Raw genomic sequence first — 16,984 nt, 5'->3', positions numbered from 1 at the left:
AGAGGAAATCCAAGGATGTAGGGCTTATTAAGCCAAACCATAAAAAAAATAAAAAAAAAAAAAAAAAAAAAAAAAAATTTCATCACATTTTGTCTATGAATTGCATACAATAGTCAATAATTTTTCAAGACAATATTGTCATAAGAACACCTTAACCTTAAAGAAAAACAAAAGATATATGTATTTCTTAATTTTTCTAGTAATGACAAGATTTTTCCCATGCCAAAGGCCGATAACAGAAATGAAAGAAATTTGCCCTTGTATATAAAGTGAGTGCAGGTACAAGAGCTTAACTTTTTAAACTAAATCCTGCATATTTAGACACAGTTTAGAGAGCATAAACATTACAGCATCCTTTGTGGCAACTGTAATGATCAGCCTTCAGTATTTCAGCTACACACTATAAATTCAGCAACAGGCACATTAATCCCTATTCAGTACATTTACAGCTTTGTTTACCACAATCAGAAAAGTCGATTTCTTTTCAAAAACTCTTTGGGCTAAGATGTTATGCAAAGCTCAAACAAATTTGCTAATAATTCTCTGAGATTTAGACTCAGTTCAAAAGAACTGCTGTTAATTACATAGATAATAAAACAGAAGAAGAAAATGCCTCAAGTACCTGCACTACGCTATGGCTGAAGATCAAAAATTAATTAAAGAAAATAATAAATACTAAAAATACAGAGGCGTCAGATGTAGTAACAAAAAGAAAACACAGCTGAAGGGACCAAACATCATTAAACCATGGCAGTAAAAGTAAAGATTTATGGCTATGTTATAAATGTAGCAAAATAAACCACAAGTTTATTTCAGGCAATAAGCATGCAATTATAAATCTGTGTTAAATAATAAGATCAATTCACAGAGGCACATGAGTTCATTTACATGCATTAGTTATTTTGTGTCATGACAATTTTAACAGCAAAATGTTAAAATTCACAAAAATAAATATGACATTGTTGGAACTGTTAGTTTTCTACATGAGATAAACATTTAACTATTTAAGTTCCCTATATTGCAATCATTTTATTTCATCAGTGATTTGTTTACCTCTTTTGTGAAATGGTTCATTTTTCTAAGCAAAACCTGGGCAATAATCTTTGTGAATTTACTTTTACATGTTGATTACTGTCATGTAACATTAGGTAACATCAGGACAGTGGGGAATTGTAGGAAATAAAAAAAAAAAAAGGAAAAAAAAACTTAACAAGAGGGGTGCGTGTAGGGTAAGCATGCCAATCATTTACATAATTTCTAGTGAAAAAATCAGTCTTCCTAACTTTTTTATTGGTACATTCCTGGGTTAAAATGACAGTTGAAGTCATAGATGGATTTTGTCCTATACCATCCATTTTCAAAGTGTTACTTCTATTTTCCTCTTATAGTAGCTAACCATGGTGTATGAATTTAACTGTGAAATTCAATAGAAACAAGTGTAAGGCTGGCCATGGATGGTTAGATCCCTGCCAAACCGACCGAGAGTTGAACCATCTAGGGCAGACTGATTGTACCCAAGTTGATCCATCAATTACATTGGGTACAACCAGCATGTTGAATATTTACATGAGATTTTTGCCAGTGGCTATAGCTGCTAGCAATAATTTGTTTGTTCTCCCAGCAGGAACAGTTCCCTGTGCCCCCTGGTTGTGTTGATGGGGGAATTGAGCGATTTTCTTTCCTACAAGCCGTGGTTGCAGGAAAGAAAATCACATCATCTATGGTCTGCCCAAAACTCAATACTCTTAGTAATGTAACAAACCTCAAAAATCTTATCACAAAGGAAGTATAATCCAAAATTGTACTATTAAAGTGCCCTGGTGCTCCAAAAAACTTCAAACACTGTATATGATTACAAAAATACAACGCTTGAAACAGTGCAAAATATAAAAGAAGTTGACAGGAATGGATAGATTCCACTGGGAAGTTGTTATCATCACAGATGGCTAAGTACCATTCCTAAAAGTCAACTAATGAGAGTGAGACGTAATTGTGTTAAGAAAGAGGATCATGAAGTACAGGCAGATATTTTGTTGGATAGGTTTCAAGAAAAGGAAATTAAGAAAAAAGTAGGATACATGAGGAGAGAGGACCTGTTTAACAAGAAGGAAAATAGTAGAAAGGTTTTTGGAGTAACCTTTATGACAGGCTTCACCCGTCAGTATAAACAAATGGAGAGAATTACTACAAGCATTGGCCCTTCTTATTAAAGGATGTTGAACTAAAGAAACTTTTACCCAATAGGCCACAGTTTCTCTACATCAAGCCTCCTACATTGCATTTAAAGTTAGCCCCTATTGTAGTGGATCCCCCAAAGAAGGTGTGCACTTTCTTGGACCATGCGGGTTTTTTCAGTTGTGGGAGATGTGTGATCATCATGCCAGGGATCCGAGTGGTTTGGCGTTCGGTGGTATAGACAGAATAGAGGCCCACTGGAGAGGAGGAAACCTGAAAAGGCCATTTCCCAAAAACGAAACACAGTCCCATCGTTTGAGAACTATGAGTCCTTAAGGGTTGACTATAGAATTGGACTTGAATTGCTTTCTTTCCAATTGGTTAAAACATTTTTATCATATAATTAACTATATGTCTATATTTAATTCATTTTATTTTTATTTTATTTTATTTTTATTTCATTTTTATTTATTTTTAGTATGTACAATTATTTTATCAGTTTTTCTTCTTTCTTCTTTTTTGTTAGTAAAATTAGGTTTTTATTATGGTATTTTTACTATCAATAAAGGGGGTTAATTGTAAATAGATTTTTAATATCGGAATGTTTTTATATGTAATGATTAAAGATATAATTGTGGAATTGATGTTCTTTGGATGGAGTATATTAATTTCTTAATCCATGGCAAAATGGCCTGTACTACTGTGCAAGGTAGAGACAACGTTTTTTAGGTCTACGAAAAAATAGTGCTACAAAAATCTCACTGGACAAACACTAGGGAGGAGACTCCCTTTGTATATAAAAACTTGGTCATTCTAACTGGAAATTAGGTCCTTGATGATGCCTTGTGGGAGGGCAAAATGCGTTGACATAATTTCCAGTGCCTAGTACAGACAACGTCACTTCCAGTTTCAGTGGAACGTACGCTGGATGCAGCATTCCTGGATTGTATCCTTTATCTGATTACATGCCTATTGTAATTTGGAATTTTGTAAGTAGGAACTTTTTGTTTGCGCAATAAACACCTATCATATAGAACTTCACTATTAGTTCCCTTTCCTTTTTTCCTGGTAAATATTTCAACTTTAATCACGCCGGGAGAAATCTCCTGTGGACCTGTTCAAATCATCATCTTCAGACAGATTTCAGCCTGACTTGACCCCCAGACTGAAAAGCTAGGGGTCCATTTTATCTGGTGAGTGGGGACACTGAAGGGGAGTGTGTCACATCACAGAGTGGAAGTTTGAAGCACTTTTGCACTTTTCAATGGATTGGAGCACAAGAGCACTTATATTGGAACGTTATTGCAATATAATTTAATCTCATATTTTTTGACAATTTATCAATTTTGCACTGTTTCAAGCGTTGTATTTTTGTAATCATATACAGTATTTGATGTTTTTTGGAGCATCAGAGCACTTTAATAGTACAATTTTGGATTATACATCAACACAATTTATGATAAGATTTCTGAGGGTTATTTGCTTTATTTTCATATGTTGCGAGAACTGTAATTTATTTATTGCATGTCCCCTTCAGTAGTATTAGATTCAAAATAATAACAACTACTTCCAAAGCCATCCACCATTTATCCCCCAGCTACATCACTAGCCTAGTCTCTAAATACCAACCTACTCGTTCTCTTCGTTCCTCCCAAGACCTTCTGTTCTCTATCTCCCTCGTCACCTCCTCCCATGCTCGCCTCCAGGACTTTTCCAAAGCCTCTCCAATCCTATGGAATGCCTTACCCCAATCTGTCCGCTTATCTCCTACTCTATTAGCTTTTAGATGATCCCTGAAAACCCTTCTCTTCAGAAAATCCTACCCTACCCACAACTAACAACTGTATTTTCATTTTCTCCATCAGCTCACCCCCCACAGTTATTGCCTTTTATTCCACTTGACCCTCCCTTCTAGATTGTAAGCTCTAACAAGCAGGGCCCTCTGATCCCTCCTGTATTGATTTGTATTGTAAGTGTACTGTCTGCCCTCATGTTGTAAAGTGCTGCGCAAACTGTTGGCGCTATATAAATCCTGTATAATAATAATAATATTGCATGATTCAAGTGATTAGCACTTTGTGTACAGTAGCTGCAAATTCTATTCATATTAACAATTATTTCTTTTCACCTTAGCGCGAGTGTAGATTTTTTTCAATGTAACAAACTTGCTCAGACACACACCCTCATTTTCTTTGCAATATAAGTTTGTTTAACCACTTCAATACTGAACACTTTTACTTCCTTCATTCCCAGGTGAATTGTCAGCTTTCAGTGCTGTCATGCTTTGAATGCACTTTCATGCAACACTGTACCCATATGACTTTTTAAAAAAAAAAAATTCACACAAATAGGGCTTTATTTCGGTGGTATTTGATTGCGCAGTTTTATTGTTTACATTTTTTGCTAAATAAGGGAAAAACTTGTTTTTCTTAGTTTCTGTTATAACATTTTGAAAATAAATAATCTCTCTTTGTAAATTTAGGCCAAATGCATACTACTATATTTCTTTGGTGAAAATAACCCAAATCAGTGTATATCTTTTAGTCTATAGGAAAGTTATAGAGTTCACAAACTATGGTATATACTGTATATCTGAAAATTGATTAATCCTGATGTACTGATGGTACTTGAGGCCCGAAAATGCCAGGACAGCACAAATATCCCCCAAACTACCTCTTTTTGGAAAACAGGCAGTCCAAGGTATTTAGGCATGGCAAGTTTTTTAAGTTGTAAATTGTTGTCACAATATTTCGGAAAATTAATATAAAATAATTTTTTCAACAGTTTTTACATACTGTCACCAGTGCAGTACAGCGTCATCATATAACTGGTGTGGCTGTGACCAGGAACAGTGACTGGTGATAGTATGTAAAAAATAAATACAGAAAAAAATAATTGTTTTAATTTTTTTTTCTTTTTATTGCCCTTTTTTCTGTCTTTTATTTTATTTTTTACAATTTGTTTTTACATACACTAACCAAAGCAATGCAGTGTTACCACAGTAAGGGAGGTGATCAGGATTTTTTTTCACACACTATGACTGCTTGTAACTGTGAATTTTACAGTTATAAGCAACCATTCTTTCTGAATGAAAACTATTCATTCAGTGTTTATTATTGTGATTAGCCATGATTGGTCACAGCTAATCACATGGTACAGATGGGCTGTGATTGGACCTGTCTGTATAATGTAATCATTGTGACCAATCACAGAGCTTAACACAATAGTACACAATGAAAGGCATTAAACAAAGCCATTCATTGTGTACAATTGTCATGTGATCTGCTGTGATTGCCACAGTGATCACATGGTACCGGCAGCGGGCTGGTATCGTGATCTGTCATTGGCCATGTTCGGTAGACACAGCAGGTGACAGATCACGCCAGGGTGTTGCCTGTGGGGTGGATGTGAGGTGCGATCCTAGGAGGTCGGTCATCAAATGACAATAGTACACAATGAGTCTGCTCTTTTGCAGACACCATGTTAGTAGCATCTACTCCCAATGAAGTGAATAAATGTTCACAGAACACACAGAGTTTCTTTGATGTGCTTTATTTTGTATATTCAGTTTTTTACTGTACTGTACCACTGTCGGCTAAATCTGGGTCACAGTAGTACAAAACCAACTGCCACACACCAATAATTCTTTTTTAGGGCTTTCATTGCCCACTTTTAATAAAAAAAGTTAAAGGATAAGGTCAATTTTGGTAACATGTTACATGTTTCACCCGTTTTTTTTCTTTTTTTTAAAGTGAACTTATCCTTAAAAAAACACATGAGTTTCCCTCGCTGGGACTTTTAGTACTCCATAGCAAACAAACACCTCATACCAGCCTCATGGTTTGCTCTTACACTGCAGAAGCTCTGGCCTCAAAGAAAGGCCCTTGTCTGTTCCTCCAGACAGTACTCTCAATTACTGTGCACACATATGCACTTCTGTCTGCTCCCTTGCAGCCACACTGACTCCTGGGCAGAATCTTGAACTACAGTCAGCATCCTCACAAAATCCCTTATGCACAATCAGTGTACTGGCTGGCAGTAAAACATGGCCCCAGAATTGGAGATGTCATCCCTCCCATTCTCTATGAAGCCTCTAGCTACAGGACCAAAATCTCAGAGGAAAACAAAAAGATCCAGTGCCCTCCACATGATATAGGCACCCCAGCACCATTCAACCTGACTGAGAAAGAGCAGGAGTTTTTATGCAAGTCATGGTGTTCAGACATATGAATGATTTGGGTTCTAACAACACATAGAATAACTTGATTTTAGGATCAGAAAAACAGCTAAACCAGTTATTTACTATGTGGGGTAATAGAACAAAAAACTGGATACAAACACAGTTTTGTTTTTCATGTAGACAGCGGCCACTAAACCTTTCACACTTTTTAAAGCAATTTTTAATACGTGAATTCAGAGCTCTTTTTGCATAGTTGCCCCTGCAAAGTTACCTGGATCTTGTGGGACAATCCCAGATTTTGTACACTGTCCCACAGTTTTTATGTCCTACTGGCCATCACACAAGTTCCAGGACACTGAGTACCAACAAATTAAGATGACTGACTACCATGCTTGTGCTCCCTGAAGCATGTAAACAGTGAAATTGGTAACAGTAAAACAGTAAAACAAAAGAGGTAGGAAAGGGGTTAGGTCATGTGAGGACATTCTTGGATTTTGTTTTGTGGTCATGCTCCTTCCCCTCCTCATGCAGACCTAGACAGAGAGGTTAAACGCTGCATAGATTGTGCTGAGCAGCATGACTGTTGTCTGCTTTTCTAGCAAGTAAAAAGCCAGGGCTTAAGTGAGGTGACTCGGGCTCATTGCTGGTTGAATGAAAATGGCCTTGGTGGCTACATGGAGGAGGAGGTCTGTGGCACTCTTGGAGCCACATTTCCTCCTCTCCTATGTACCAACCATATTGCCACAACCTCTCATCCACTACCTCTAACAACTGACTTTTGTTGAACAGGATATTGGAAAATTGTAATTTGATTGGTGGCTGAAGCCAATTGGCTGCAGTGCTGATCAGTTTATTCTGACAGTGGAGGAGTCCCCGCTGTCAGAAAACAATAACACAGCAGAGATAACTTCTCCATCTACCTTGCTTGTGTAAATAGAAGAATTTGCGGGAACCCGCACTGGATCCTTAGGGTTCTTGCATCGCACTAGTGTCTAAATCTAATAAAAGCAGGGGATGGCGTTCTCTGGGCATGCTTTACCAAGTAATATGGTCCCAGATCGAAAGATCATTCATCTCTAGGTGACTGTTTACAGGTTGCTTCATCTTCTGGGTGCTTTATTATCTTTATATCAGCCACAAATTCTGTGCTTAATAATTAGGTCCACCTTGATTACATATACTGTAAATGGTTTCCAAACAAAATACATAGAAGGAAAACAACTCCCACTTAATCTGAGATTACTCTTTGTAAGTCACAGAAATTGCAACAGAGTCAACTGTTGGAGCCATTTTAATTATTAAAAGAGAGGCAGAAACACAATAAAAAGTGATTTGTAGATTTGTCCTCTGAGCAAATCCAGACAATGGGAGCTGCCACTGGCATACATTAAACAAAGCATTTGTCAACTACAATTCATAACAGAAATGTGCAATAAAGTGTTGTGAGCACAGCTTATGTTGCCATGTTGTCTAAAATTCTTCTGTCAGAAAATATCAAAAAGAGGTGATAATGCTTATGCGGTTCTAAAAATCATGACTAGCTTTAGTATTGTCATCAATACTTATGTTACCATATTTTAAAAAATAGCTCATATTTTTAAAATATTTAAAATATTTTTTAATGAGTATTTTAGTTATATTTTAGGGAAGTGAATGCAACCTGGAGAGAGGCCATTCCTGCCATGGACTGACATGTGAGACTCAACTCTCCAAAAGCTTCAAAAAGCAATATTGTATAATTATTCAACCCAATGCACCTTTTATAACCTGAATTATAAAGAGGCTATGGGGAGCGGTTTAATGCTTGGGTGCAGGCTCTAGGTAGGTGAAAATAGGAAATCTTCAGGGATGGGTATCTTTATATTTTTAAGGTTGAACTCCAAGCACCATCATCTCAATACTTTTAAAAGGGGTTATAGTAGCTAGTTAACATGTCAATTCAGTGTTCCATTTTCCTTTCAACTTAAAAACCGGACTTTTAGTTGCACGGGATAGTTCAGTTCACAGAAACAAAAAAGTGAATTAGTAAAAGTGAACATATTTGTGAAATCACAATTCCAGGTAAATTTAAAGTATAGTTTATTTTAGACTTTGGTATCGTGTATGATCAATGTATGCTTTTACTAACATAGCCATAGATGTTTCTTCTGCCACACTGGAGACATTTCCTCATGTGTACATACATTTTGCAGTTACAATGCCAATTCTATATATACTGTACCTTAATAATTTTTCATCAACCCTCAGGTAGACCCTCCTAGGCTTGGTAAGCTTAGACTGCCTATGGGCACCTCATTAATATGTTCACTTTTCCTTATTCCCTTTATCTTTTTTTTCTATTTATCTCCTGATGCACATTTCAATAATTATTCATAATTTATTATAGATGTGCTTCTACCTCCTGCATTCTCTCAGCGCTATGCACGTGGCCTCTTGTGGGCCATATGTGTGTTATCTGTTGCTCTTGTGACGATGACAGCCAGGAAACAGTTCTGAATTTTAATTTTGATTTGCTCTGGTTGAGGCTTAATCCCTCCATCTTTAAGGTATGACACTCAGTGGATAATTATTAATAGCATAAGTTGACACATTGTGATTTTGTAAAAATTCTAATATTATATGTTTTCAATCCAGACGTCCTCATCCCCCTGAGGAAGATTCTACTTATTGCAATCAAAATGCATTGGGGCTTTTTTGCTTAAGCAGGAGTACCATTTTGGAAATTCCAATAACGTTTGTTACCTGCCATTTTTTTAATAGGACATCGCTCATTGTAGTTGGGGTTTATCAGAACTTATATTTAAAACAGTACGTCTATTTGGATTTTAACATTTGTATCAATAAAAATTGTTATCTAATTTTTTTGTTGCACTTGTTTGACTTTTTTTCTGCAAAAAAGCCTTTGGGAGAAACTTTATTGTATTTGTAGTATAATTAATAGGGGTTGCAGTACCTTCCTACCCAGTCTTGTGGGCACCTCCTGCATATATTAACACAACTTCCTTTATACCTAAAAAGCTCTACAAATAGTTTGTATTGGCTGTTATAAATAAAAGTTGTTTATTTAATAAGTTACTTCAGTGAAAACCACCTCTAGCTGGAATGCCCACTCACCTCCAAAAGTTGACTCCACTACACAGTCACACGCCTGGTATTATATCTCTCAGGATACCTCAGAAAAACAATCTTCTTCCTGGTGTTCCTGGATAACACAGACCTCCTCCTGGGTTCTGCCAATGTCATCATCCTACAAGTGCGAATACCTGTACACTCAGCTGAGGGGAATTATCGTAGGTGACACTGGATTCTGTGTCACATTACATCATATTTTCTTCCTCCCTGCTTTGTGTCCCCCTCAGCTGAGTGTATAGGTGTTTGCACTTGTGGGATGATTGATGATAAGGTAGTAGTTTATATATTTCTTGTATTTCTGATGGCTCCTCACCTACTGAAGAAGCTCATCAGAGAGCATAAGGCATACAGGTGTGAGGTGCCGCCATTCAGGACGTTTTTCTCAGTTTACATCAAAGTTGATGATATGCATGTTTTACAAATTTTTATGTGAGTATTTTAATCCCTGAGTTAAGTTTTAAATAATTGTTATTAGCAGAGAGCACTATGGTTTGCCTTTGTCACTATATGGCCACACATGACTGAATGAGACCCCGGGAGGAGGTCTGAGCTGCCCAGGGGCACTAAGAGGAGGATCTTGTTTCTGAGGTATCCTGAGAGATATAACACCAGGCGTGTGTGACTCTGTAGCTGGGTCAACATTTGGAGGTGAGCAAGCATTCCAACTCACTGAAGTCACTGGATATTAAGAACTGTCACTGAAAGTTGCACAACGGTGGAATTTTATAATATGTGGACTTGATTCATTGATTTTTGGTTACGCTACACTATATTTTGTTTGCAAGTATTTTATTGAGAGTCACATGTGGATGATACAAAGTAAATGCCCTTCAGAGGCTTCTGTGCGTTTTATATGCTATTGGTTAGAGCTTTTTAATGGCTTTATTGATTGGGACAATAGTCTTCCAACTATGGATATGACTTTACTAACAAAGGCTTTAAATCGGAATAGTTACAGTATTGGTAATGACACCATCACTTTCTCTGAATATCCTCCCTGCACCAAAGTCATGTTTTCCAGACATCCAGACATCCAGACAGAAGAACCTATATAAAAGCCATCAAGTTAAGTGACAGATACTTAGTAAAAGGGAAAAATCTTACCACTTCTTCGTGTTTGCACTTCCTCACATTAATGCCATTAATCTGTAATAAGATACATTTTTTATTGATTATGTTACATAGTTTTTGGAAATTCAGGGCTTTACATGAGAAACTTGAAAATCCTACCTGTAAAATAGCATCTCCAATGAATAAAAGTCCTGAAAGCTCTGCTGCAAATTATACAAACATAAAGAGATTACTTAAAGCATTTCTAAACCTAAAAACAAAAATGTTATATATATATATATATATATATATATATATATATATATATATATATATATATATATATATATATATGTGACGGCACAGTGGTGTAGTGGTAGCACTCTCGCCTAGCAGTAAGAAGGGTCACCAGTCCCTAGATATGGTGGCTACACTCGTTTTCTTGCTTTAGCTTTTGTTTCCTTTTAGGTTTAACTTTTACATTAAATAGTTAAATAGTTGGTAAGGTTGAATAATGTTACCAGTCCATCCAGTTCAACCTTTTGATCCAGGCAGTAACACATTTCTGTCTTAGGTTGGTTATACTCACTTCTCTACTGTATCTATGGAGGAACAGTACAGATACCTTTGGACAGCAGCATTGTCAGCCTATGGAGAGGGTAGTGTTAGATGCTAACAAATTAAAGCTAAACTCTATTTATTACTTATTAAGTATTTACTAAAACAGCTGTTTTCTTTTTGGAACTAAAGGTTTTACATACATGAATAAAACCTGATCATTGAAAGCACTCCTGTCAGTGTCAAATGGTTTGTCTCAACCCTCTAACTGCAACTGATCAACAGGTAAGACAGCTATGTTAAGGGGGGGAGCAAAAAAAATACGTTGTGTTAATGCGAATGACATCTTTTTTTTTTTTTTTTTTTTTTTTTACCCATAGTTCCACTTTAACACAAAACAAAATCTATGGTTGTATGTAACAGATTGCTGAAAATGTTAGCAAATCTGTATTTTTTCTTTCTCTACTTGAAAGAATTTACCATACTGAGAAAACCAATGTAAGATACTGAAACTCATTTTCAAGCTGCCAAAAGTAGAGCGCGGAGGAAGAAAACATTAATCCTCTTAAGTCTCCTATGGGCAGTTGTAGGAGTCACAAACTTGGTAATTTTGGTATTCAGAGATTGCATTTTCTTGATTAGCGTGGAGAAGGATGCATCTATCTGCCACAGTGGTATAATTCAATTTGCCTTTAATTTTTCCCCAAGTAATAATTTATTTTTTCATTATTCAGTCATCACACAGAGACTGGAAAGCTTTGCAATGACTCTTAGACTCTTTGAAAAAACATGTGTACTTTGTTCATCAAGGCAAAAAACCCACATGGAAAATTATTATAAAGATAAATTAAAAGGATGCAGGCATGTGGTTTATTTACATTTTGCAGAGTCACTGCTCTCTAGGCAGACTAAATATAGTACACTGGCATAAGAAATATCTTATTTAATACTTGCATATTTCTCTTTATTATTTGCTACTTAAAGCATCCCCTGAGCATGTTATTTAGAGAATTTTAGGAAAAAGGAAACAAAACATTGTGTATTCCCTCTTAAACTTACAACCAGGCCCTATGCTAAGCATAAAGCCTGAGTGGCCAGAAATAAAAGGGAAGTAAGCATGTGCCATCCCCCCACCCGGCACCCAAACTTCCTGAACCAGCCCAGGCCAGGTGCCTTTTAACATTGGGTAATAGGCAAGCATCGTTGTGTGGCAGGTGGTCACGTCTGACATTGTATGTACATACCTGGACAATGTGACGGATGATGGATTTACTTTGGGGGACATTGATTACATCTTTTTGAGTGTAGTATGAGTAGTATGTATGAGTAGTAATGTATGCCTGTTCTCACTCCTCTGTGAGGAGGATATCTAGGGATCCCCTTTAAAAGGGTGACCAAACATCCCTGGTTTCTGGGGACAGTCCCCGGGCTGAGGATACTGTTCCCAGGCCATGTCTGTACCCGGTTTTGTCCCTGGATTGGATTTGAACAGGGTCCTGGGCAATTTCAAAGACAGTCAGTGCAGAATGAAAAAAGAAAATTCTGAATTACACTCCCCCGCTCCGCAGCTCCTACTAGTTTTGGGGGGGTATTTTTTCCATTACCTGTGCCCCTTTCTGATGATTATGTGCTGGTCGGAGCAGAGGGACTATTTCTTCAGCTTCAGATGCATGCACATTCCCCTCCTGCTTGCATATTCTTCTGCCTTTGTCCTGGCCAGCCACCTGCCTGCTTATTTCCTTGCCTTCCCCAGCAGAGTGATCCTTCTCTGCTCAGCTCCACTCCCCACCCAGTAGTACCCGGGGCCTGGAGAGCGAGACTTGAGAGGCCGTGAGGCGTCATGCAGAGAGAGGCAGCTAAACTCAGCTGGCAGTGTCTGTCCAGCAGCAGGACCAGAGAGGGGAAGCGGATCCGATCGGACTGCTGGTGCCATGAAGGCTTCAACACAAGTGTGCTTTGGGGGTGTGTCTATGATTGTAAATAGACTACATTGCACTGTGCCTGTCTCTCTGGCATAATGGATGGTATCATAACTCACAGGCAGCAGGCAATCTATCATGGCTCCGGCTGGCACTGTCACAGTGTGTCACATAACATGGCTGCTGAGTGCTGATTTTGCTAACTTACTGGTCATAAGTTAACAAAATCAGCACCCATGTTATGTGACACACTGTGACAGAGTCAGCCAGAGCCATGTTAGAGTGCCTGCTACCTGTGAGTTATCATAATGCTGATTATCTTAACCATTTGCTGACCACCCCATAGCAGATTTACTGCCACAGGATCACATATATATATATATATATATATATTTATTTATTTATTTCAGGTACTTATATAGCGCCATCAATTTACGCAGCGCTTTACATATACATTGTACATTCACATCAGTCCCTACCCTCAAGGAGCTTACAATCTAAGGTCCCTAACTCACATTCATACATACTAGGGACAATTTAGACAGGATCCAATTAACCTACCAGCATGTCTTTGGAGTGTGGGAGGAAACCGGAGTACCCAGAGGAAACCCACGCAGGCACAGGGAGAACATGCAAACTCCAGGCAGGTAGTGTCATGGTTGGGATTCGAACCAGTGACCCTTCTTACTGCTAGGCGAGAGTGCTACCACTACACCACTGTGCTGTCACATATATATATATATATATATCACTCTCACCTAACAGTAAGAAGGGTCGCTGGTTCGAATCCCAACCACGACACTACCTGACTGGAGTTTGCATGGTCTCCCTGTGCCTGCGTGGGTTTCCTCCGGGTACTCCGGTTTCCTCCCACACTCCAAAGACATGCTGGTAGGTTAATTGGATCCTGTCTAAATTGTCCCTAGTATGTATGAATGTGAGTTAGGGACCTTAGATTGTAAGCCCCTTGAGGGTAGGGACTGATGTGAATGTACAATGTATATGTAAAGCGCTGCGTAAATTGACGGCGCTATATAAGTACCTGAAATAAATAAAATAAAATAAATATACACGTGATCCTGCATTTCTGGGTATTGGAGCTGATCAGCGAGTCCAGCGGACTCAATGTTCGACCATACCCACCGATTATTCTGTACACAGGCAAAACGGTGGTTTGCCTATGTAAACAAGGCAGATCACTGTTCTGTCAGTATGGAAGACATTATCCAAAAAATGAGAAATAATCAAACACAAGATTGATACCTCTCCCTCAGCGCTCTTAGAAAAAAAATGCTATTTCAAATAACATAAGCAGCCACTACAACAATAAAACAATACACCAGAAATATGCTACAGCAAATACCATAACATTATTGGTCATAATTTGTCACACTATAAGTAAAATTGTGATTAAAAATTCCACTTTATAAGTAAATTGTGGATGATAAATTGTCCATCATTAAAAAGTTCATGCAGGATAAAATCCAGTTGATCACCTTCACCACACCGCGTGTGTAATACTCCCCCAAGGTAATGAACTTACCAGGCAATAGATAATACGCTTGTGTTTTATACACTCCCTGTCAGCAGGCACTGCATCTCTACATCTAAGTTGCCGCTCACCGCAAGCAAATGAAAAGAGTACACATAGCGCTAATCCAGTAACATTTATTGTTAAAAATAATCCCCTTACAAATGTGCACTGACGATATTTAAGCTGGTAGCTCGTACAGCTGTGTTCCTGGGCAAGGCAAACAGACAGTCCGATGGTGTAGGTTGCTGCGTGGTTATGTACTGACGTGTTTTGTCATCATTTTGTCAGAGGGCGTCCTCTGGTTTATTTACAGTCAATGCAGCTACACTAGTAACAAAGAAATATTGCCGTAAAGCAGAACTGTGCCCACCACCTTTTTTTTTTTGGTTGGGCATATGGAATGAGGCAGAATTTAAACCTCTGTCATATTGTTGAAAGTCTTTGAAACCTTAATTGGGATATCTGCTTGCACATCTAAGCCATGTTCAGACTCACCTTTAGCTGAGCTTCTAGTGTCACAACATGAAGGGTTACTTAAAGAGGAAGTAAACTCCACTGGTACCTATAGGTTAGCCTATAATAAGCCTTACCTATAGGTACTGTAAATATCTCCTAAACTTGCACCGTTTAGGAGATATTTACTGTATACACCACTGATTATGTCATTGGCGCATGCTCTCTGAAGGAAAGGCGCCTGTGCCATGACTGGCAGCTCCCGCACGCATGCGCGGGAGTGATGTCATCGCGGCTTCGGTCACTCACAGCACCTGAGCCCACGAAACTGGAAGATACACCGGGAAGATGTCAGCTGTGTCAGCGGTGTGCGGGCACCACTGGAGGGCTTTGTTCTAAGGTATTTTATAATGAACTAGTATGTAGTGCACACTAGCTCAATATGCTTTTGTCTTAGAAGTTTTTGGGGGGTTTTTTGGGTTTACAACCTCTTTAAAATATAAGTTTACAGAATAGGAGAGTAATACACCCTAATACTGTCTTGCAAAATTCTATGCATTCTCCATTTAAATGTTCAGAGAGCTCAATCCAGTAACAGTCACAGTAGGACAGCAGAGCCAAGCCAGTCACAGCCTGTCCAGAGTAGAGGATTTCCCAACTGGGATTCCTTATCTATTTTGCAGTTCTACATTCCTGAGAGAAACAATCACCTCCTGCAGATGCTAGTTGTCTGGCTTATACACTGACCAAATGGGTTCAGTAAGGTTTGGGTTGCTGACCTTGAACAAATATACACATCAGTAAAATCAGAGTTAAAGTGGTTGTAAAGTCAGGACAATAAATAACTGCCATTCCCTCTGATTTATCAAGATTTAAAGTGATTTGGTTTGTGAAACATGTTAACCTTGCTGCTGCAGTCCTGTTGTGTCGTGGCATAGTGATGTTACAGTGCCTTGAAAAAGTATTCATACCCCTTGAAATTGTCCACATTTTTCATGTTACAACCAAAAACATAAATTTATTTTATTGGAATTTTATGTGATAGACCAACACTAAGTGGCACATAATTGTGAAGTGGAAGGAAAATGATAAATGGATTTCAACATTATTTACAAATAAATATGTGAAAAGTGTGGCATGCGTTTGTATTCAGCCCCCTTTACTCTGATACCCCCAACTAAAATCTAATGGATCTAATGGAACCAATTGCCATCAGAAGTCATCTAATTAGTAAATAGAGTCCACTTGTGTGTAATTTAATCTCAGTATAAATACAGCTGTTCTGTGAAGCCCTCAGAGGTTTGTTAGAGAATCTTAGTGAGCAAACAGCATCATGAAGGCCAAGGAACACACCAGACAAGTCAAGGATAAAGTTGTGGAGAAGTTTAAAGCAGAGTTAGGTTATAAAAAAATATCCTAAACTTTGAACATCTCACTGAGCACTGTTCAATCCATCATCCGAAAATGAAGAGTATGGAACAACTGCAAACCTACCAAGACATGTCAGTCCACCTAAACTGACAGGCAGGGCAAGGAGAGCACTAATCAGAGAAGCAGTCAAGAGGTCCATGGTAACTCTGGAGGAGCTGCAGAAATCCACAGCTCAGTTGAGAGAATATGTCTACAGGACAACTATTAGTCGTGTATGCCACAAATCTGGCCTTCATGGAAGAGCAGCAAGAAGAAAGCCATTGTTGAAAGAAAACCATAAGAATTTCCGTTTGCAGTTTGCGAGAAGCCATGTGGGGGGCACAGAAAACATATGGAAGAAGGTGCTCTGGTAAGATGAGACCAAAATGGAACTTTTTGGCCTAAAAACGAAACGCTATGTGTGGCAGAAAACTAACACTGCACATCACCCTGAACACACCATCCCCACCGTGAAACATGGAGGTGGCAACATCATGTTGTGGGGATGTTTTTCTTCAGCAGTCTTAGAAGAAAACCTGTTGGAGTCTGCAAAAGGTTTGAGACTGGGGCGGA

At 38.2% G+C, this 16,984-nt stretch overlaps 1 protein-coding gene across 2 annotated transcripts in view; it reads right to left on the bottom strand.

Annotated features, from left to right (window-relative positions):
* The window catches only part of SNTG1 (syntrophin gamma 1), a 1,290,858-nt gene that overhangs the window by 232,203 nt on the left and 1,041,671 nt on the right, over positions 1-16,984 (bottom strand). For both annotated transcript variants that reach the window (XM_073631576.1, XM_073631575.1), the window contains 2 exons: positions 10,718-10,761; positions 10,592-10,633 (listed from right to left, as the gene is read on the bottom strand). In XM_073631576.1, coding sequence (XP_073487677.1) covers positions 10,592-10,633; positions 10,718-10,761 — 86 coding nt within the window. The remainder of the gene's footprint in view (positions 1-10,591; positions 10,634-10,717; positions 10,762-16,984) is intronic.

The sequence above is a fragment of the Aquarana catesbeiana genome, linkage group LG05 (assembly GCF_042186555.1).
Source record: "Aquarana catesbeiana isolate 2022-GZ linkage group LG05, ASM4218655v1, whole genome shotgun sequence".
NCBI lineage: Eukaryota > Metazoa > Chordata > Amphibia > Anura > Ranidae > Aquarana > Aquarana catesbeiana.
This window is presented reverse-complemented; position numbering and strand designations above follow the sequence as displayed.